This window comes from Gopherus evgoodei, chromosome 18 (assembly GCF_007399415.2).
Source record: "Gopherus evgoodei ecotype Sinaloan lineage chromosome 18, rGopEvg1_v1.p, whole genome shotgun sequence".
Taxonomy (NCBI): domain Eukaryota; kingdom Metazoa; phylum Chordata; order Testudines; family Testudinidae; genus Gopherus; species Gopherus evgoodei.
Window position 1 is genome coordinate 10,429,158 of NC_044339.1, and position 23,453 is coordinate 10,452,610.

The window sequence follows — 23,453 nt, forward strand, 5'->3', positions numbered from 1 at the left end:
GAAGCTGAATCAGGCGATCTCCTAGTGTTCCCAGGGTGGGAAGGAGCTGGGAGGAAGAAGGGAGGGGGAAGGGAATGGTTTATTTCCCTTTGTTGTGAGACTCAAGGAATTTGGGTCTTGGGACCCCCAGGGAAGGTTTTTGGGGGAGACCAGAGTCTATCAGGCGCTCTACTCTAAGTCCTGATTGGTGGCAGCCTATCAGATCTAAGCTGGTAATTAGGCTTAGGGGAATTCATGCTAGTACCCATATTTTGGACGCTAAGGTCCAGAATTGGGAATTATACTATGACATCTGTAAGACATCACTTCTCAGTGGCAGTGGTAGGGTGATGAAATTCCTTGCCCTCCTCCTCCACCGGAATCATTACATCACTTCCTGGAAACGATTCTGTCTCCTGCTGTGGATAATGCATTGCAAGTTCGTTTTCCTCCATGTTTTCTTGAGCCTTAGCATCATTTTCACATCCTCTAACGGCACAGTTCTTGCTGACGGGCACTTCCGAAATGGACCCCACAATCACAGTGTCGGCTTTCATTATGTATATTTTGTCTGCGGAAGGAAGCAGATAGGAATCAGTCCTGAGCATTACTAATGATCATTTCTGGTGCTAGCCAGAGACGGTTCCCTCTGTTGCAATGCTTGGTTGCCTAGCTGAGGTTTCCCAAAGCTGAGAGGTGTGCAGATCTGGCCCATCTTGACCATAATTCCCCTCTATAATTAATGGTTAAGCCATGCCGGCCTTTGGTATGTGCCACGCTAGTTATGAATAGTCAGTCTTGGATATTCATAAGGCACCTTTCATTTGAAATCTAAGTACTGAACACAGAGAATGAAAGAGGGGGTTACGAAAAGATAGGGTGACCAGACAGCAAATGTGAAAAATCGGGACAGGGGGTGGGGGTAATAGGAGCCTATATAAGAAAAAGACCCAAAAATTGGGACTGTCCCTATAAAATCAGGACATCTGGTCACCCTATGGAAAGGCCATGCGCAAGAGAGATCTGGATATTTCATACTATAAAATTTCCAAATGTTTTGGATCACTTAGAAAGTTTCGGGTCCATATTTGTTCGCGTCTCCTGCAAATCTCATCTGATTACTGAACCACCTTCCCCTCCCCCAGCAACAAACTATGTTTCAAGCTCTTCTCTAACCGAAAGACGTGTTTGCTGCTTAACAATGATCAAGGTTCTGGCCCTTCTGCAAAGGCCAGAGAAATTAATAATGCCAATTACCAGGATGCAAGAGTTTTCTACGACCCCTGGGCATACGCGCTAGGTGTTTTTTTGCTTTTGTCTACAGTGACACCAATAACGGCATGAAAAGGCTGCCTTTAAGCCAAGTTTTCAATTGACAGGGAACTCAGATAGCTGTAACAAGGATAATTGAACTCTGTTTTTAGGTCTTGCACAGGAGACTTAGTATCAGGGGTCAGGCAATGCAGCATCAAACCACATAGTGTTCAACATGTTAAACCCGGTCCTGATGGGAAAGTTAATTCAAAGCCTTCATTATGACTTGAACAGCAAACTCCACCCCAGAGGTCACTGCAGTTCATTGGTGCTGTGGTGGGGGCAGTACCTGGGGATGATAGGCCTTACAGACTTTACATTGTTATCATAGAATATCAAGGTTGGAAGAGACCTCAAGAGATCATCTAGTCCAACCCCCTGCTCAAAGCAGGACCAATCCAACGAAATCATCCCAGCCAGGGCTTTGTCAAGCCTGACCTTAAAAAGGTCTAAGGATGGAAATTCCACCACCTCCCTAGGTAACCCATTCCAGTGTTTCACCACCCTCCTAGTGAAAAAGTGTTTCCTAATAGCCAACCTAGACCTCCCAGACTGCAACTTGAGACCATTACTCCTTATTCTGTCATCTACCACCACTGAGAACAGCTGAGCTCCATCCCCTTTGGAACCCCACTTCAGGTAGTTGAAGGCTGCTATCAAATCCCCGCTCACTCTTCTCTTCTGCAGACTAAACTAGCCCAGTTCCCTCAGCCTCTTCTCGTAAGTCTTGTGCACCAGCCCCCTGATCATTTTCATTGCCCTCTGCTGGACTCTCTCCAATTCGTCCACATCCTTTCTGTAGTGGGAGGCCCAAAACAGGACGCAGTACTCCAGATGTGGCCTCACCAGTGCCAAACAGAGGGGAGTAATCACTTCCCTCAGTCTGATAGCAATGCTCCTACTAATGCAGCCCAATATGCCATTAGCCTTCTTGGCAACAAGAGCCCACTGCTTACTCATATCCAGATCCTCATTCACAGTAATTCCCAGGTCCTTTTCTGCAGAAGTTACAAGTGCATCACTCACAGGGTGGGAAGGTTCTGATGCATTTGCAGGACCTATGAAAGCCACTTAGGCCATGTCTACATCTAAAATTTTGCAGCGCTGGTTGTTACAGCTGTATTAGTACAGCTGTATAGGGCCAGCGCTGCAGAGTGGCCACACTTACAGCAACCAGCGCTGCAAGTGGTGTTAGATGTGGCCACACTGCAGCGCTGTTGGGCGGCTTCAAGGGGGGTTCCGGGAACGCGAGAGCAAACCGGGAAAGGAGACCAGCTTCGCCGCGGTTTGCTCTCGCGTTCCCGGAGCCACCCAGCAAACCGCAGGGAAGGAGACCTGCTTGCTCGGGGTTCCGGGAACGAGAGAGCAAACCGGGAAAGGAGACCAGCTTGATTACCAGAGGCTTCCTCCTTCCACGGAGGTCAAGAAAAGCGCTGGTAAGTGTCTACATTGGATTACCAGCGCTGGATCACCAGCGCTGGATCCTCTACACCCGAGACAAAACGGGAGTACGGCCAGCGCTGCAAACAGGGAGTTGCAGCGCTGGTGGTGCCCTGCAGATGTGTACACCTTCAAAGTTGCAGCGCTGTAACTCCCTCACCAGCGCTGCAACTTTCTGATGTAGACAAGCCCTTAGTTCCAAAAGATCAGCACTAACAAGGACAGGATAGCTCAGCTCGGGAGCTGACTTCCATGGAATACCGTACCATGACCTGGCACCAAGATGCTACTGAAACAAGTGAGTTATGTAAAATAGGCCAGGCAGCCAAGTACTCAGGGGAATGTTAACTCAGAGCTGTTTGCAGAACTCTGACAGGATGCCATAACGTCCAAACATATAATCAGTTTGAAAACTGGCACACAATAGGCCTGCACTTTAACAATAACCTTTCCTGGTGGAGCACAGTACAGGAGCTTTGTTCCAAAAACCATACTGCCGTGACCACACAGTGCCCTCTAAACAACATAACTTAAAAGTGTTTCTCAGCATTTGCACCGGGCATGAAGAGAGTGTGGATTGCATACAATACAGCAGTGGTTCTCACGCAGGGCCCTGCAGGGGTCTGCAAAGTTCTGCCGGGGGACATCAGCTCCTCTAGATATTCACCTCGTTTTACAACAGGCTACATAAAAACACTAGCAAAGTCAGTATAAACTAAAATGTCATGCAGACAGTGGCTTGCTTATACTGCTGTATATACTATACACTGAAATACAAGTACAATATATATATATTCCAATTGATTTATTTTATAATTATATGGTAAAAATGAGAAAGTCAGCAAATTTTCAGTAATAATGTGCTGTGACATTTGTATGTCCGATTTTGTAAGCAAGTGGTTTTTAAGTGAGGTGAAACTTGAGGGTGTGCAAGACAAAGCCTCCTGAAAGGGGTACAGTAGTCGGGAAAGGTTGAGAGCCACTACAATACAGAACCTGCAGCACCCCACATCTCCTCACTTTGCATATTATCTGACAATCAGGTTTTGAAATCACACCCGTCCCTAATAAAGACCCTCCCTCATTACACATGTGCTTAAACAAATAAAGGGAAGCTCTCACACCAAATAATTTCGTAACATCAAACTCAAATCTGCACACTCGTCTGTCTCCCTGTAATTGAGAACAAGTTCCAATGGAGATTTGTCCTTCCTTCAGATATACACGTAGGGCCAGATCTCAGCTGGTGTAAATCTGCCTAGGTCCAGTGGAGTTCTGCCAATTTATACCAGCAGAGGATCTAGACCATTACTCAAGATTTTCCGCAGAGGAGAGGAGATCCTCAAATGCATCTTCCCCTCCAACCTCATTGCAAAAACTGCCTGTGAAACATCTCACTGGGAAAAATATTACCATGGTTTAAAAACGGTTTTCCAGGCTGGAGGAGAGTTGCAATGAATATTTTTTTAAAAATATATTCAGTCATTAACTCTTCACCCACTGTATTTCTTAATTCCACCCTGGGCACACCCCCAGCTGCACAGAAAATGGCCTTTGCTTATTTTCCCCTTTGCTCCATCTCAGCAGCTCTTGATTTCCTTTTAAGCAGTTTTCTTTGGCAGCAGTCACTGCGGGTCAGGATTCTGTGCTGCTTGGTTGATTGTTCGAGGAAATGTTTGGAGCCAAAGTCATGCAACTGACAGTAAATGAAAACTTTAAAAAGCTGCTAGTTAATTATACACATGGGCTGAATTTCCTCCCTCCTCCCCGACACACACAAACACACACACACACACACACGTACGTACGGGACTCACCAATTCGGTTATTCGTGTGGTCCCTCACTCGGGAATCAGCAGGGTAGTCGGTGGCATTCCCAGTGCTCTGGATCACTTCCGTCAGGCTTGAGTCAGGACTGGGATTTTTTTCCGAGATGGAGACCAAGTTGTTGTTGGTTTCCACAATGGGGGTTCTGTTTAACAACTCCCTCTCTTCTGACTCTTTGTCAGCTTTCAGCATACTGAATCTCTTCTGTCGACATAAAGAGGAGATGAACAGGGCAGTGAACCTACACTCACAGAACAAGACAAACCAGGGAGGGACCGCAGTAGTTTTGGAAGCATCCACATCCTTCTGAATCCGCGAGAACAATAGTCATATTTACAGAATACCTTCCATCAGTTGAGGCAAATTTTCAAGAGGACCTAAATGACTTCAGAGCTCAGGTTCCTTTGAATTAGGCACCTAAGTCCCTTAGGGCCAGATTTACAAAGATATGTCGGTGACTAAAGATTCTGATAGGTGTCTACCAGGCAGGGCTGCCTGGTGGTGGAGCAAGTGGGCAATTTGCTTCAGGCCCCTCAGAGGCCCCCCCAAGAATATAGTATTCTATAGGATTGCAACTTTTTTTTATGGAAGGGGCCCCCTAAATTGCGTTGCCCCAGGCCCCCTGAATCCTCTGGGCAGCCCTGCTACCGGGATTTATAGAGTGCCTAAGCAGGTTCGGCTCCTATCTGCAACTTTAGGCCCTAAATATCTTTGTATGTCGGGAACCTCGCTGCTTTCAAAAATTTTATTCCGTCATAAAGCACTTGAAATACAGCAATGAATTAAGTTTCATAGCACTCCCCATCTGATCGAGGGGTAAACTGAGGCGGAGAGCAGTCAAATGACTTGTCCAAGGTCACAAACTGAAAAAGTGAGCATCTTTGCCAGAGTCAGTGATAGAACCTAAGTTCCCAGGCCTGTCCCATAAACACAGACCATCTGTCCTACAGAAATTGGATACAATGAACTTTGAGACATGAGACCTTAAAATAAAAAATAGATCCTGCCTGCTCTGCATGACACAATCAGCAATGGGAAGAGATCACTGAGAACTGGCCTCCAGAGGACTGAAGTTATCATTGGCCTCCACCGGTTGGCCCTTTTCGGTCACATTGCCGGACTCAGAGACAAAGTCCCTGCACATTGAACTCTGAAGATTGACTCTGAGGTCAGCAGGGTCACTGCCCGGCCACGGACGGGTGGTGGTCACGTGGTCGCCCGCAATTAACCTGGCTGCAGCAGATCAGTAATGATCCTGGAGAGTTACTAGATACCGTACAGCGCGGCCGTGGACATTCAGCGCTACGGAACGACTGTCTAAGCACACAGAGGTTGCTGTTCTGCGTGGTCCGATGGCATTTTCACAGAAGTAGCATCCATGGCCAAGACTGTCCTCTCCCCACCTGTAGTGTTGCCTTCTGTGCACCAGCAATTGCTATCCTGTACCCTAGAGGTAGCTGCACTTCAGCGGTGGAGTATAGAGTTTGCAAAGCTCTAGGGTAGCAGTTTTCAAACTTCATTGCACCGTGACCCCCTTCTGACAACAAAAACTACTACATGACCCTAGGATGGGGGACCAAAGCCTGAGCCTGCCTAAGCCCCACCACCCTTGGCAGGGTGGGGCCCGTAACCTGGGCCCCAGCACCCAGGGCTGAAAGCCCTTGGGCTTCAGCTTTACCCACAGGCCGTAGCAAGTCTAATGCCAGCCACGGTGACCCCATTAAAATGGGGTTGCACCCCACAGTTTGAGAACCCCTGCTCAAGGGGAGCGTTGTATGTGTAATGAACAGAAATCCCAGGGAGAAGAACTTTGTTTTAATGGCTGTATTCAGCCAAACGTTAAGCTGGATTGGTGTTCTCGCTCTGTATTTAGTAGTGAGCTAAGCAAATAGCACAGCGTGAAATTACATAGTGCTGGGTGATCAAGGAGCAATGGATTTAAAGGAAAACAGATGCATGTAAATTTCCCCTGATTTCTTGCAAGTTCTTGCCCTCTTGTGGAAGGTCAAGCAAGCACAGGATTTGAATTGGTGTTATAGAACTTCATGGCAGAGTCACTGCAGTCCTGTCTCAGAAGAGCTCCCCGTCAGGGGTTAATGATTATTTATTTATTTAAAAGATGAAACTAAAATCCAGTTAACCAAAGCTATAGCTTTTATGTCACAAAGCCAAATTCTGCTGATGGTTCCTAGCTCTGCTGCTGTTTGCACACGATTAGATCAGCAAAAACCGAGCAAGGGGTTTCAAATGTGAAGTTCCCAGCACTGGGCACACGGCTGACTCATTTTCTACGAAAAAGTATGAAAGGAAGCTTCCTGAGCAGCTGGCAGTGAAATATTGAAACGATGGCAGAAGTTTGTAAAAACCAGGGTTTCTTTACAATTGGAGATTTAAAAACATTTTTGCAGGTGAAATGAAATACTTTTAAAAATACAGAGCTCTGCTGAAAGACCTAGTTCACTAGCATGGCAGCCGTGTAGGCTTCAAAGATCATAAAGGCATTTAAAACAAAAGACATGAACTTCAGTGGAGCCATGACAATTGATTGCAGCTCAGGATCTGTCGTCTAATGTTCCTGTGTTTATTTATGTTTTATTTGTTCATTTCCAACCCAGGATATTCTTACTTTATCATTGTTTTGTATTAGCTGGGAATATCCCCGCACTGTGGATGGGGGTAATTATTTCTAGAGGGTCATGTTGGCTAACCAGCTTCAGTCGGTGTCGTTACACCAGGCTTGGCACGCCCAGCAAACAATATCCTCCTAACACCCATTTTAGGACAAGCACTCTTGCCCACACCTGCAGAGAAGGGAAGGGGGCACCAGAGGGAGAAAACGGAAGCGGGGGCTCAATCCCAGTGACTTCATTGGGGGCAACAAGTGGAGATGGGACGAAACTGCCAAGTTCAGATCCAAACTGCTCCCAAAAGATCAGGCATGTTCACCTCTGCAATTTTGGTTCCTGCCCCAATCTAATGAAAACGGGTCACACCCTGAACTCCCCCTAAAGCAAAACTCCCATTAGCAGCAGACATTGGTGCGAATTTTGCCAGTGGAAGGATTCCAAGGTCAGGCCTCAGATAACAAGTACGGATACATCCCCCACGTGCATGTACATCAGAGGTTACAATGGAAAAGGGCAAACTGAAGGGCAGGTTTACACTTAAAATGCTTTGGTGATGATGCTGATAGGAGAGTAGTTAATCCACCTTCGCAAGAGGGAGTAGCCATGTTGATGGGAGAAGCTCTCCTGCCAACATAGCACCGTCTACACCAGGAGTTAGGCTGGTAAACTACATCACTCAAGGGTGAGGATTTTTCACACCCCGAGTGACGTAGTTACACTGATACAAGTCTGTAGTGTAGACATGGTCTGAGAAGGTTGTCACTGATGGTTTAAAAAGACATTATTAAATACCACTAATTATTTTTACTCCTTTCGGGGAAAACAGGAGTGATTTTGGAGGGGGGGTCTATTTCATACTTACCGCACAGTTCTTCATCAGATCAGAACCTACAATGAGAAGAGGAAAAAAAACACACATCATGAGTAAATCTATATTAATTTAACAATCCCTAGAAGACTATCAATGTCTCATCTTGTATTTGTACAGCACCTTTCACCCTGATGGATTTTAAGTTATTTTACAGACTGACATACCTTTTGCATTCCTTCCCTACCACTAAAAAGCAGACACATTTGGAGTGAATGCAGCTAAGTAGTAAAGAAGGACCCCATATTCAATAAAGAACGAACCAGGCACGGCAGATGTTAGTCACGTTGATTAATGCCCTGCTGAATGTACTTAGATATGAGGGCAATGAGAACAGAAGAAAAGCCAGAAAGAACAGACTATTCAATTGAAATTGCAAGGGGAGATTAGCTGGGCAAAATGTAATTGTGAGGCTGGCAGGCCAGGTGGCAATTCTTGCCCAGGCTGCAGGCACTGGCTAAGAGCTGGCAATCTCATAGTGGGAGATCAGACCAGGTCAACTGTACGTTAGTTTTCCTCAAAATAGGTATTAGTCTTATAAGAATGTATTTAGTGTTAGATTTTATGAAATGCTTGTAAATTGCTGCCTGCATTAATCTCCCTTGTAATGTCTGTATTCCAGGCTATAAGAAAATATGCAAACTGCTTTGCCCTGAACTTGTGAACTCAAGCATGTGAACCATTCCCCACTCCCTCTGCCCATCCAGAAGGACTAAAGTCAGATGGGCCATCAAGAATCATTGCAATACAAAGGACTGGTTAATGGCCCTGTCCATCTGGGAAATGCTCTGTGCAAGGAAGCTCCTCCTGTGGGCTTGGAAGCTGAATGAAGGAAATAAAACAAAGCCACAGGAAACATTTCCATCTTTTTGGCTGTTTGCACTCTGAAGTGCCAGAAACTGTCTACATTTGCCATTTAAAGTGGAAAAAGCCCCTTTTTTGTGCAAAGACCGTGGAACTGTCTACACTTGCCACCTCCACGACAGGCACACAGCTCTTAATGGTGATGCTTTTGCAGTGATGTGCAAGTGAAGACACATTCTTCCTGTTTACAGAGCTTTTAGCCTCTGCAGGACATCCCACAGTGCCTAGGTGGCCACTCTGGCCAGCGGCTCTGCTGTTCCTACGCCAGGGAAACAGATGTCTGCCCCTCCCCCTGTAAAGCCCCGGGAACTTTGAAACTCCACTTCCTGGTTTTTGGCAAGTGCTCACTTATCCTCTGGCCAGGTGACACTGGCTGCTCCACAGAGCAAACGTTCCCCTGCTTGGAGCAATGCTGAACTACTGGAGCTGAGCAGTGTTTGGGGAGAGGAGGCTGTGCAGGGACCCAGGATGCCCCACGATCACCCCCCGCCCTTCCCACAAGACCTATCATGAGAATGGAGAGAGTTGCACTGTGGGATAGCTGCCCTCAGTGCATGGCTCCCATTGGCGCTGGAAGTGCTGCACCCACTCTCTGATGCCTGTGGAAGCGAGTACACAAACCAGCGCTTTTCTTTCACCTGTTCACTATCACCGGTGAAACTGACAGCGCAAACACTCTGCAAGTGTAGACGTACCCTAAATTGAAGCCAGAGATTCCCCAAGGGCTACCTCCTGGGTCTGCCCTGAAAGACACTTGGAATGGCCCGATCACTACAGCTCTGTCACTCTTATGATGTAGATGGTGACTCATTCCTGCTTTAACCGGTAAATAACTCTCTGATTCCTTTTTCCTAGTTAATAAACCTTTAGCTCATTTATTGCAGGATTGGCTCTAGGCATTGTCGCTGGTGCAAGATCTAGGTGCTAATTGATCTGGGGGTAAGTGACTGGTCTCTTGGGACTGGAAGTAAGCTGAACGTGGTGTGATTTTTGGGGAGTAAGTGATCATTTGTCACAAAAGTCCATTTGTCTGGATTTCAGGACAGACTGTTGTAGAGTCTAAGCAGGGGCGGCTCTAGACATTTCGCCGCCCCAAGCACAGCAGCATGCCGCGGGGGCGCTGTGCCGGTCGCCAGTCCCGCGGCTCCAGTGGACCTCTCACAGGCATGCCTGCGGAGGGTCTGCTGGTCCTGCGGCTCCACCAAAGCCACGGGATGAGCGGATCCTCCGCAGGCACGCCGCCAAAGGCAACCTGCTTGCCGCCCTCCCGGCGACCGGCAGAGCGCCCTCCGCTTGGTGTGCTGGGGCCTGGAGTCACCCCTGAGTCTAAGGAGACCGTCTGTGACTCCGGGGTAAGGCTAGTATGGTGATGAAGGAGTTCGCATTTCTTATTGGCTTGGTGAAATCCACTTCTAGAACCAGGAGTGTTGGAAGTACCCTAAAAGTGTGGGGAGGAGGCGCCCCACAGGCACTCAAACCATGGCCACGCCCCCCATACCGCTCCTTCCCCCAAAGCCTCGCTCTCTGCTCGCTCCTCTGTGCCCCTCCCCCCGTCACCAGGGCTGGCTCCAGGCACCAGCTGACCAAGCATGTGCTTGGGGCGGCACCTTGGGGCAGGGCGGCGCTTGGGTTTTGGGGTTGTTTTTTTGTTTCGGTGGTGCAGCGTTTGGGGGGGCAGGGGTGTGGCACGGCACTGGGGGCGGCGGGGGCTGGCACAGCACTTGGGGATCGGGGGCTTGGGGCAGCACAGCGCTTGGAGGGGGCGGGGCTTCAGGCAGCGTGGTGCTTGGGAGTGGGGCTTCAAGTGGCGTGGCACGGCGCTGGGGGGGCGGGGGCTGGCGCGGCACTCGGCGGTGGGGTTTCAGGCAGCGTGGCGCTCGGGGGGGCAGGGGGTTTGGCGGCGCAGCGCTGGGGGGGTTCAGTGGCGCAGCACTCACGGGAGGGGTATGGCTTGAGGTGGCAAAAGAGTTAGAGCCGGCCCTGCCCGTCACTCACCCTTACTGCAGGTGATAAGTGGGAGGGCCCTGGCCACCTGCCCCTCCCCAATCCGGAGCCCCTGTCTAGAATACCCCATCACTTTTAGGTGTCTCCCCTGTTGAGCCACTCCAGACAGCATGACTGTAATGACTCAGGCTGGGGCTTGGTCAGGGTACTCTGGTTAATGCCCTCTCTATTTTTGTAACACACGCCACAAGGCCTTCAGGTCAGGCACCGTGGTTTGAAGTTTCATCTAAAAAACGTTACACCTCCAGCAGCACCGGGCCCCACTTACTACGCCAGGGCATCAATTCAGGTGGAAGAGTGCCATCTGTTGCATCGTTTTAATAGTGCTGGAGAGAGCAATGCAATGTGTTTTCTGTCATATAAGTCTAATAATGTAAAAACGTGTCTCAGTGACAGTTGTCCTAATTAACACAAAAAATGGACTGAAATTCAGCTAGAAAATCTTCCGAGATAGACCAGAAAGATGGCTCCAGCCTCTATCACCTACCCTGACTTGAAGATTTGGGTCTACATGTAGTAACTGGATACAGATCAAGAGCTGAGAAAATAAAGAGACACCATGATCAGCACCAGAGTAGCTCTGGGACATATGGAGGACTAGATCTGATCACTACCAATGAAGATTACCCTTCCCCTCTCTCCACTTGGGGCTATACCAGCTAACACACTCTCTGCACAACACAGACCCCAGACAACACCATTCTGTGCCCAGGAGAAACATTTTATTACCATTTCTCCCACAGCCTCTGAGAAACTCCCCACTCAGCCTGTGTTTCATGGAAGCACCATCACTTTCTTCCTCCTTGAACTGCTTATACAATTCTAACATTGAAAACCCGGAGGTCAGGATCTGCCTGGAGCCCTCACCCTGCCCTGCCTGCTCCCAGGGGCTGGTAGCTCTCCCCTTCTTCCCAACACATGCAATGGCCACCCAAACCTCTGGGAGAACAGGTGACACTACCAGCATGCTACAAGTTAATGAACAACCAAAAGGCTCAGAAAACTCACTCTTCCCATTGGGGGTGAAAATCCGCCTCTTGCAAACCCTCCTTTTCCAAACCGCCAGCATACCAGCGAGAAGCACCATGCTGCAGAGAAACACCGCACCCCAGGGAACAAAGCTCCCATCACCTACAACACAGAGCGGGCAGAGGGGGTATCGTTAATAAAGCTGCATGTTCCGCAGCTAGGATTTTTTTAAAAAAAGGTATGGGAGGGTCCACAAGCAGTATGAGAGAAAAAGATGTTCCCACGCCAGAACACGCACGCAGACCCATGCCCCCCTTCATGTGCTGCACTCACCATGTGCATTATCAATGCTGTCACCTCACCTGTCTTGGCAATCTCTTCTGTAGCTATATCTGAGGTAGGAGAAGTGCCAGCTGCGTGTTTTGTATCCGATCCATCGACGGTTCCCACAGTGGTCCAGTTGGCATCGTCAGAGGCTGCGTCACTCATGAGGATGCTGGCACTGGTCACTGGCTTTGTGGCAGTGTGGAAATGCTGGCCTCTCACGGTCATTGGCTGCTCAGTCAGGAGCGGCACTTCTGCCCTGTCGGAATCCTTCGGCCTGTTGCTGAATTTTGCAGACAAAGAGGCGGGTGTGAGGTGGGTAGGAGGCGGGTCCATGCAGACTTGGTCGTGTGTGGAATTTCCGCTGTCCGTGGCTACTTTGTTTAGCTTGGCGCAGCTGGGAAGGGGAAGAAGAACACAGAGGTTACAGGTCACAGAGTAAAAACACATGAGGAATCCTTGGGGCAACGGAAGACAGGAGAGAGGTTACCTGAGTGATAACCACCCACTTGCTCATTTTTGTGCCATCTGCCCTTAGCCAGAAGCTCATCCCTTCTCATTACTCCTCCCCCTGCCCCACAGGATTTCTTTAAGCCAGATGCAAATCTAACATTCATGTTCAAGTCTAACCCACTCTAGTCAAGAGAGCTTGAGGTTAGAGGGGTTCCTCTATCCCCACTCAAACCTCCCCCCGGCCATGTCGTCTGGCGTAAATAATAAGAGAAACAGGGATGCCCTCAAATCTTAGCTAGTTTGCACCAGAAGAGCGACAGTTCTAGCTTTAGACAGCCGGTACGAAATCTGGGCTTACTCCGTGTGGGGTTTGCAGCGTTCGGTGCTGGAGTGCCGATCAGAGAAGGTCCCCGAAGGGCATTCTTGGCAAGAGACATCAACTTCTGATGTGCCTGCAGGAAGGAAAAAAAAAAAAAAAGTGGTCATCGAGCAGTATACGAGACATGTCGCCAGTACCGCCCCATGGCCAAAGCCAGAGGAGACTGGCTGGCATGGGTGGGATGCTTACCTCTGGCTAGGACTCCAAATCCTGGCTTGCAGACAGTGTGGGAAATGCATTGCACACAGCTGCTCTGAACGGCAACTTTACAAAACAGTCCTGCTCGGCACTCACACACCCTTCTGGAATTGAAGGAGCAAGGGACTTTCTCCACAAGGTCGTATTCTGAAAAGGGGAGTGAGAAAAAGAGAGTATGGAGGAGATGCAGGGAGAGGAGAAGAGCTGAGCAATTTCAGTCCAGGGGTCCTGGAAATCAGGGCGGGGACAGAGGATAATGAGCGTTCTGTCCAGTGACAACTCAAGTCACAAGAGCAGGAGAAGCCTGCACACCAACAGGTTGGAGTCTTATCAACCAAGCAGGGATCAGGCTTGGTCAATAGCTGAATGAGAGACCTCTGGGAAAATCCCAGGTCCTGCAGGAAGTGGCACTGGGAGGTGGCATTCCACTCTTTAAGTACTGAGCCAGCACAGGGCGCCATTCTGCTGCTGGAAATGCCATTCTGAATGAAACGTTATTACTGGGATCCTGACCACTTGTGGGCTGTCAAGATCTCACTGCACATTTGCAAGATCGGGGATTTTAGCTCAGGCAATTGTATTCCTTCCCCCTACATTTTCCTGGTAGCATCTCTATAACATGCTGGCCTCCCTGTTCTAACTCGGTGGGTAATGTTGTTGTGCATTGTTAAACACCTCCGTGCAGATCCCCCTAGAGATAGCTGCAATCCCAGTAAAGCTTATACTTCAATTCTGCATCTACAAAAACTCTTTGGGATCCACTGGCAGGACTGACACTAGGGGTTTTAGCGCCCTAGGCGCACAGCAATTTTGCCGCCCCGCGCGGCTCCAGTGGAGCTGCCACAGTCGTGCCTGAGGGAGGTCCACCGGAGCTGTGCGAGCAGCCTACCGTCCGCAGGCACGACTGCAGCAGCTCCACCAGAGCCACGGACCAGGGGACCCTCTGCAGGCACAACTGCGGTAGGTCCACCGGAGCCACCTGCAGCCCCCTCCGGCAAAACACCGCCCACCAATAATCCTGGCGCCCTAGGCGATTGCCTAGGCCACCTAAATGGAAGCGCCGGCCCTGTCCACTGGGGTGGAAGACACAAGAGATGGGTCCGCACCAGAACCCCAGAACCAGACTTTGGGAGAACCAAGATGTAAATCTGAGTTCAGATCCAAGCTCCTTGGCTCGTTCCTCTCTCTAATGTCATGTCATGTGGTGGGATGACTTCTCAAATCTGAACGGAGCATCCAAGTCAAGCATTTGCATGCTCAAATAGGTACACACAGTAGAAAGTAAAATAGCCCGACGTGCACTCTTCAATTCGACCACAGGCAGTGGGAGTCTTTCCATTGACTTCCGTGGGATTTGGATCAGGCCCCAAATGCAGCCTTTAGATGTCCCACTGAGATACCCAACTATACAAATGGGACCCGTTTCATGTAATGGGGATACCTTACTGCAGTGCACCTTAACTTGAAAGGTGGCTAGCATCAGCTCTGTGCTGCAGCTGAAGGATCAAGGACTAAGGCCATGTCTACATCTAAAATTTTGCAGCGCTGGTTGTTACAGCTGTATTAGTACAGCTGTATAGGGCCAGCGCTGCAGAGTGGCCACACTTACAGCAACCAGCGCTGCAAGTGGTGTTAGATGTGGCCACACTGCAGCGCTGTTGGGCGGCTTCAAGGGTGGCTCCGGGAACGAGAGAGCAAACCGGGAAAGGAGACCAGCTTCGCCGCGGTTTGCTCTCGCGTTCCCGGAGCCACCCTGCAAACCGCAGGGAAGGAGAACCGCTTGCTCGGCGGTTCCGGGAACGAGAGAGCAAACCGGGAAAGGAGACCAGCTTCGCCGCGGTTTGCTCTCGCGTTCCCGGAGCCACCCTGCAAACCGCAGGGAAGGAGACCTGCTTGTTCGGCGATTCGGGGAACGAGAGAGCAAACCGGGAAAGGAGACCAGCTTGATTACCAGAGGCTTCCTCCTTCCACGGAGGTGAAGAAAAGCGCTGGTAAATGTCTACATTGGATCACCAGCGCTGGATCCTCTACACCCGAGACAAAACGGGAGTACGGCCAGCGCTGCAAACAGGGAGTTGCAGCGCTGGTGATGCCCTGCAGATGTGTACACCTCCTAAGTTGCAGCGCTGTAACTCCCTCACCAGCGCTGCAACTTTCTGATGTAGACAAGCCCTAAGACAAGACAGCTTCCCTTGCCAGTCCAGACAGGTAGTGGAAAGGCAGGAAATCGAGATACAGTGAAACTGGCCCAGAGAAAGCAAACCCAGAGAAGGTCTCGGCTTGATGTCAGTGCAGGGGATAAGCAAAACAAATACCTGGCTTGCACGACACGCAGAGCTTGCAGTGTGGCTTCCCTTGCTCCCTGTTCAGGAAGTGCTCGGGCTCACACTGCCCGCAGTCCCGGTCTGGATCTGTGGGACACTCTTTCCGTTTATGGTAGCCTGGAAGAGAGAAAGCAAAATAAATAAGAAGCATCTGAGCAAGGCCTCTGAGCAGGAGCGGCGCCAGGGTTTTTGGCGCCCTAGGCAGGGGTCCTTCCACACTCCCGGTCTTCGGGGCACTTCAGCAGCAGGTCTCGGAGCCAGTGAAGGACCTGCCGCAGAATTGCCGCCAAAGACCCAGAGCGCGAAAGGGCCCCCCGCTGCCGAACTGTAGCCGAGGGCTGCAAAATGCCGCCCTCCCAAATCGTGGTGCCCTAGGCGACCGCCTAGGTCTCCTAAATGGAAGCGCCGGCCCTGGCTCTGAGAGAATCATCCTGTCAAATGCTGTGCCTGCCCGGCAGCGCCCTCTACTGGCCAAGCGTAGCTCAGACATGCCATGCCTCAGTTTCTTTTTCAAATAGGCTTTTCTCTTCCAATACTACCCTGAATTAGCATCATAAACGGTTCCCATCAAAATAAAGTTCTCATCCTGCCCAGCCCTACCTGGCTGGAGTCATCTTCTACTCCGCTGCAGGCTGCTTTCTGCTCCAGCCCTAGGCTCTCCTCCTTGGAGCTGGGGGTGTAATTGATGCTAACTGTTGAGCCTCAGCTAGTTCCTTCCTCCAGCTGGCTCTTTTCCCCAGTCAGTCCTTCACTCTCCCCCTAGGAGGATTCCCCTGCAAATCTCCTCCAGCCACTGTTTCCACTCCTTTTGAGGGAAGATAGAGTATATATATATATATATATACACACACACACATACACACACACACACACACATATACACCCTCCCAGAGCTTGTTCTGATTGGCTGAGAGCGGGGTCCTGCCCCGCCCACTCCACAAAGCTCCTGATCCCAGGCCCTTAAAGAAACAGCAGCCTAGGTTTTCCCCAAGCCTTAACTATCCTCCCTGGGGCCATCTTCCTCTCCTCCAGTACCTAGCTCTGCCTTCCCTGGGTCTTCATCCACTCTTAAAAAGTCCAAGCACTTAAAGGGACACACCACAGAACAGGTGTTGACTGACCACTAGTGCTTACTACCCTTTAGGGGACAGTCACCCTGTTACACGGCCAAAGGCTCCTCAGTCCATGTGGTCACCTCCCACACAACACTAGGATGGATCTTCTCTCTTCACCTGTCACCTGGGCTGCAGTAGTACTATTACAGGGTGCAGAGCTTGGGATCATTGCCACAGGGAGGTTACAAATGGGACAACAGAGGTGGCTGGCAGGTCTGCAGGGAAGTGCCACACTGCCACACAGATTCCTCAGACAATTGCTCCTTGGTGGCTCCTTCAGGTCTATGGTAGCAACCCCCAGGGGCAGTGCTAACCATTTTGCTGCCCTAGGTATCTGCTTTCCTCTTGACTGCTGCCAGCACCTCTGGGAGGCTGGTGCAAACAGGAGCTTGAAGGGGCAGAGCTGCACCCTCAAAAGCTGTGCTGGGGAGTGGAAGAAGGCAAAGCTGGAGCCTCTCTGGTGCAGCTCCTGTGGGGAGCAGGGGTGGCTGGGCCAGAGGCACCTCTAAAAGGTCGGTATTCTAAGCAGCTGGGTACGCGGTCTGATGAAGGCCCTGACTATACCATGGAGATCAGAAGGGCTGCAGAAAGCTTGACCCCAGGAGTTGCTGGGAGGTGGGTAACCACGACCACAGAGGAAGGCCCAGTGGCAGCAGCAGATGCACAATGAGAAATCCCAGCAGCAGCAGCAGCATGGGAAAGGGGCACAGGGTGGGAGAGATAGAATCCAGGAAAACGGCCCACCTCTTTCTGCAGAACACAACCCTCCGCGCTAACGACTTGGAGGAAAACGACACACTCGCTAAACAGTCTGGCAAGCCCAGCGTGGGCGGTGCAGGTGACAGCATCAGTGCTATATTTAGATGACTAAATGCCACCAGACAACTCCCAGCTACATAGCTTCCACCTCCCACTGTCTGAAGCCAGTCTCACTAGGGTGGCGACCGCTGCAATACCAGTGCGCAGGCCTGCAACATGGTCCTTTTAAAAAAAATAGCTATTCTCTTTAGCAACCAGCTGTGTCAGGAATTGAGGCTGAAATAACGCATTGCAGAGAGCAGGCTGAGTGTGGCTGGGGATCAGCTGACCGCCCACCCAGGGAGTAAACAGTGCTGGCCTACTCTGGGATTCAGCTTGGAGGAATGATGGTCTGGTCTAGTGGACAGGTTCAGGGATGCAGGCATGGAGCTGAGGTTGGGGGACCGGGAGGGAGGATGGCACAGACAACCTTCATTCTGGCATTTCCTAACTTTTAAGGACTTGATTTTGCAACCTTAATATCCGTTTAGTGTCATTTTTGCTATGTAGTATAGCAGGGGTAGGCAACCTCTGGCACATGTGCAGAAGGCAGCAAGCGAGCTGATTTTCAGTGGCACTCACACTGCCCGGGTCCTGTCCACTGGTCCGGGAGGCTCTGCATTTTAATTTAATTTTAAATGAAGCTTCTTAAACATTTTTAAAACCTTATTTACTTTACATACAACAATAGTTTAGTTATATATTATAGACTTATAGAAAGAGACCTTCTAAAAACGTTAAAATGTATTACTGGCACACGAAACCTTAAATCAGAGTGAATAAATGAAGACTCGGCACAGCACTTCTCAAAGGTTGCCGACCACTGTAGTATAGTATCTATTTGTCCAGGGAACATTCCTCTCTCTGATCCTTTTTTTAATGCTATTCTCCCCCTAGATTTCCCCCCGCTTTTCTCCTTTCTCTGCTCCTCTTTAACCCCCAGTCTTCCTTAAGCACAACACCAACCCGACATCCTTCAGGCACAAATCAAATTTAACAACTCCAGATCTGCAGCTGCTATAAAAACGGTGAAGCCCCTTTGATGGTAACAAAGCTACACTGACATACTCCAGTTGAGGATCATAGACCCATCAGGTTAGAAGGGACCACCAGGGTCTCGAGTCTAACCCCCTGCCCAGATGCAGGATTTGGATGGTGTAGACACAAAACAGATGTCTGTCCATCCATTTGAGTAAGTTTCAAACTGGGTAAAAGCAGCTTCCTCATCCCTAATTTCTTGTTTTACTGGAAGCAGTCTCCCTCTTCCTTATTTGTAAAGTCTCAGCTGGCCACACACAGGGGTGGCTCTCTCAGGAGCCCTGGCTAAGTCTTGACATCACATGGCTACAGCGCAGGATGTCCTGCTATTGACCCAATCCGACTTCATGCAAATACTCGCAGCCAAGCACAATACCCCTGCGCGCTATCAGCCGAACGAATAAATGTCAAAAATTTCCTTTTGAGAAAAAAAAAAAGAAAAACACTTTTACAAAGAGGGAAATGCCACCAAATGCTCCGCCCACTGAACTATTTTGGCCAATGGGGCTAGCTTCAGGCATTTCCAGGACTCGGTCTCTCTAAGCCATTTCCTGTTTCTGACCACAGGGCTTGTTATTCTTCATGAGTCATGGCTAACTTCGGAGCGGCCTGCTGCCGGTGCTGAAAACAAGCTGCCCACCTCCCTCTCCTCTGGAACACTTTCTAAACTGTTTTGACTCTGAAGAAAGTGACAGAGTTTCCCCGACGCTGTTTGCTATCTTTATGGCCTGCGATTGGATGCAAATCGAGCTTCACAGTTTTACTGGACAGTTTGAAACCCTGCAGCAGCAAATCCATGGGTCCGATTCTTGTGCAGTCACTCGCAGCAGTGCAAAGTGGGTGCAAAACACCAGCAAGTCACAATGGCAGCATTTTACACCTTCTGTCCACGTGCTCTGCACAGGCAGGGCCGGTGCAAGGATATTTTGTGCCCTAGGCGAAACTTCCACCTTGCACCCTCTGCCCCCACCCATCCCCCCAGAGCATTGCTTATTATAAACTTTCAAAAAGGAATACTGCATAATGTGGCATTGTTCATTAGAATTAATACATATTCGGCTTGAAAATTTATTAATTTCATTATTTAGCCTACATATTTAATGAAAATAATTGAATAACCTGACAGAGTGTGGGGCTGGCTGGCTCTGGGCAGGGCAGGGGATGCGAAGCTGGTTGGAGATGGGGTGTGGGGTTGGCTGGAGGAAGGGGGTGTGGGACTGGCTGCGTGCAGGGCGGGGGCTGCAGCAGGGGCTGGATGGAGACAGGTGGTGTGGGGCTGGCTATGTACAGGGCAAGGAGTGCAGCAGGGGCTGGCTGCATGCAGGGCAGGGAGTGAGGGGCTGGCTCTGGGCAGGGCAGGGGGTGTGGGGTGGCTGGAGACAGGAGGTGTGGGGCTGGCTGTGGGCAGGGCAGAAGGTGTGGGGCTGGCTGCAGGCAGGGCAGGGGGTGCAGCAGGGGCTGGCTGCGGGCAGGGCAGGGGGTGCAGGGCTGGTTGAGGCAGGGAAGGGGGTGCAGGGCTGGCTGCGGGCAGGGGGTGGGGGCTGGCTGGATACAGGCGTGTGGGGCTGGCTAGAGACAGGGCAGGGGGTGTGAGGCTGACTGTAGGCAGGGCAGGGGGTGCAGCAGGGGTGGCTGCAGGTAGGGCAGGGGGTGAGGGGCTGGCTGGAGGCAGGGGAAGGGGTGTGGGGCTGACTGGAGGCAGGGCAGGGGATGAGGGGTTGGCTGCATTCAGGACAGGGGATTCAGCTGCCATGGATGGAGCTGGAGCACAAAGAGCAGCTGCAGAAGGAAGAGCTGTTGGACAGAAGCTTCTGTGAGGAACCAGCTCTGTCCCATGGAGAGGTACCACTGCGGGATCTGCATTTTAAATAGCCGTGGGGACACCCCTGCAGCCCCTTGCCCTCTCAGCCTCCTGGGCACTGGCTCTCTGCGGCTCACTTCCTAGGGGCTCAGCCCTGCTCCTCTTGCCCCCAGTCCCTCATTAGGCCTGGGTGCCTGTAAAGCATACAGCATATCTTTGTACTGTGTTAATGACTCCTGAACTTGTGGGGGCTATGTCTAATTGCTGCCACTATCTCCTTCTTTGCTGGGCAATTAGATGACAATTAACTTGGAATAGCCCAGAGGAGTCAGAGTAGAGAAGGAGGGAGGAGAGACCTTTAGGTTTCAGTTCTGTGCAAAGCCGGTTAACTTTTCTTTTCAGCTGCATATAAACAAACCTAGTAGAGAAAAGAGTTTCTTCCCCACATCCCCTCCCCCAAAAAATCAGTTATGATTTTAATGGATCCAGAAGCAAAATAATTCTGTAATCAAAAAGACAAGTTTCCTGCTTCCCCTTCCACAAAGATCTATTTCCAACCCAGGTAACTTATTATTTATTATCTGTAGTAACTATGTTCTCACGTTTGAATGATACACTATAGTGGTGTCGGAGTTCTTTGGAAATCCCTCAGCTCTTTTGCGGTGTTGGGTGTGAATGCTAGACCCTCGGTTAATTACTTTTACCTTACTTCATGTGCCCATCTTTCGGTCATTAATTTTTGACGTTAAGTTAGATTTTCAAAACCCAGCTTTAAAATGATGTTCATGCCAACAATTGCAATATAATTGTCCAAACGGGGAAATCAATGCCTTGAAATTATGGGATCTCATTTTAAAATTGTATTAAAAATGTGGCATTATAAAGGGGAAATATTTTAAAAGGTTTTACCAGCATCCCCATTACTGTTACCCAGGATTCTGCTTCAAGCAGTAACACAGGAGGGAGAGGGCAATGGACTGATTAGTGTTCAGTGGTACTTCAAACAAAAAGACATTTACTCTTAAATTATCTCGTTGATGCCTAATTGACGATCTAATAGCATGTATCAAGTACATCAAAACTTCGCTGAATAAGCTTGTTAGCATTTCTAAGGGGGACACTGAACATTCCAAACCGTGATAAGTGGTGCCTGCGGGCGGTCCACCGGAGCCACGCGCGCAGCCGACCGTCCGCAGGCACGACTGCCGCAGCTCCACGGGAGCAGCCTGTCACCTCCTCTGGACCCCCTGGGCGGCCGACTGCCGCGGCGGCGCCCTGACCCAGGGGACACCCTGGGCTGCCGGCTGCCGCTGGCAGCTCAGACTCCCTCTCTGTCCCAGCAGCAGCGGCTGCTCAACCATTTAAAAACAAATTTGAGGGTGCTTTTTGGTGCCCTCAAATCTCGGCGCCCTAGGCAACCGCCTAGTCTGCCTAAATGGTTGCACCGGCCCTGTGCACAGGTGGACGTGACCACGCTAAGTGACTCAAATTCAGCAGGATGCAAATTAAGGACCCAATTCTGCAAGGCTCTGAGCACCTCCAATGAGGTGCTGAGTGTCTTATTGCTAGTGGCGCAGCTCCTTGCCAGACCAAGTCCACAGGATATGTTTATGCCCTGGAGATGATATTGGCCTGGCTACTCCACTGTAGTTATGCTGACATAACCCTGTAAGAGAGACACTGCCTACGCTGACGAAAGGGGTTGTTGCATCAGTGCAGGAACACCACCTCCCCCAGCTAGGTCGATGGAAGGATCCTTTTGTCAGCATAGCTACCTCTATGGTGAGGGTTAGGTCTGCATAGCTGCAGGGTGTGGAGGGGGTGGATTTGTCACCCCCTCAAACCAATGTAGCTACGTTGACCTACACTTTAAGTGTAGACCAGCCTAAATGTCTGCAAGCCGCGCTAACAAAACTGTCAATGCCTAAGAACAAGCAGGGGCTTATGCCCTTCATACTGCGGATCACTGGGACGTTTGAGGGGAGGGGATCTGGAGCCAGACCTGTTGCTCATTCATAAAACTGTGTACTGCACACTTGTGCAGGGAACAGAAAGAACCCACCCCCACCCCCACCACTGCACATTGCCAAGCGCATTTGCACCAGTAAGATGTGCCGGAACATTTGCCTGTTAATTGTTCCCGAGTTACAAACATACTGACCTGAGGGACACTGGTAGCAGCAGCGTTGGGAAGTTTCGTCATAGAGCCAGTTCTCTAGCACGTTACAGGACTGAGGTGAGGTAATCAACGTCTAGAAAATCAGAGAGACCAAAGACAGCATTAAAGGTCAGTAGCAGAAGCAGCCGTATTCAACGTACGGCACTTCGTAATTATCCAACATGCACCCCGTCCAGAACACAGAAAAGCCCATCTTTGTGCAGCGCTTTTCTGTGAGTGAGTAGACGAGTTGAGTGTGTGGGAAACTGCATTGCAACCCGTCCAGCAGCCATTTCAGTACTCAAAAGTCTACAGTGACAAATGCAACTGCAGTACTGACCTAGAATGACCCCCTCTCCCCCTAAACCAGGACTTTGGAATAACTAGACTCCCTAAGGAATCCATATCAGGTTTTAGGCCTGGTGTACGCTAGATTGTGGGTCACAGTCAGGGCTATGTAGATCTCTAACCAGAATGGACGTGATAAATAAAACTAACATTTTACGTTAATAGTCAGTTTGATGCATTATTTCCAGGCATCTGGTGACCTGGGCCACTCACAACAGGTGCATGCCATCCTTCTCAAGGCTCCTTAAAGCTACCTTTTTACAGCTCTGCCATTTTGTTAAACTCCTGCTGGGTCCAGCAGCCTCCTATCCCACATATCAGTGTAGGAAATATATATCTCTGTTCAGATATTTAAATTGGATATAATCTAACCCCCAAGACCTGGTTGCGATTCAGTTGTTTGGCTGGTAACACGGGGACAGAGCCTGCACTGACAGCTGTGGCAGTTTGGCCCAGGGTGAGAGCCTGCAAACCCTTACTCCCACGCCCCGTCCCACTGTCTTTAGTGAAGTTTCTCTTGTGCATAAAAGGTTTTCAGGAGCACCTTCTGCTCTGACCTTAGATAAAAAGGCTCAGGTCTCAAGAAGCAGATAAGCCAGAAGGCACCTCTCTTCAGTGGTATCAG

General features: G+C 50.0%; 1 protein-coding gene across 3 annotated transcripts in view; it reads right to left on the reverse strand.

Moving 5' to 3' along the window:
• Positions 1 to 221: 221 nt before the first annotated feature.
• Positions 222 to 23,453, reverse strand: part of LOC115636843 — a 75,343-nt gene continuing 52,111 nt past the window's right edge. For all 3 annotated transcript variants that reach the window (XM_030537468.1, XM_030537470.1, XM_030537469.1), the window contains 10 exons: positions 22,484 to 22,574; positions 15,562 to 15,687; positions 13,238 to 13,393; positions 13,028 to 13,121; positions 12,255 to 12,613; positions 11,932 to 12,054; positions 11,411 to 11,461; positions 8,050 to 8,075; positions 4,551 to 4,764; positions 222 to 550 (listed from right to left, as the gene is read on the reverse strand). In XM_030537468.1, the coding sequence (XP_030393328.1) occupies positions 303 to 550; positions 4,551 to 4,764; positions 8,050 to 8,075; positions 11,411 to 11,461; positions 11,932 to 12,054; positions 12,255 to 12,613; positions 13,028 to 13,121; positions 13,238 to 13,393; positions 15,562 to 15,687; positions 22,484 to 22,574 (1,488 nt within the window). In that variant the 3' untranslated portion in view covers positions 222 to 302. The remainder of the gene's footprint in view (positions 551 to 4,550; positions 4,765 to 8,049; positions 8,076 to 11,410; positions 11,462 to 11,931; positions 12,055 to 12,254; positions 12,614 to 13,027; positions 13,122 to 13,237; positions 13,394 to 15,561; positions 15,688 to 22,483; positions 22,575 to 23,453) is intronic.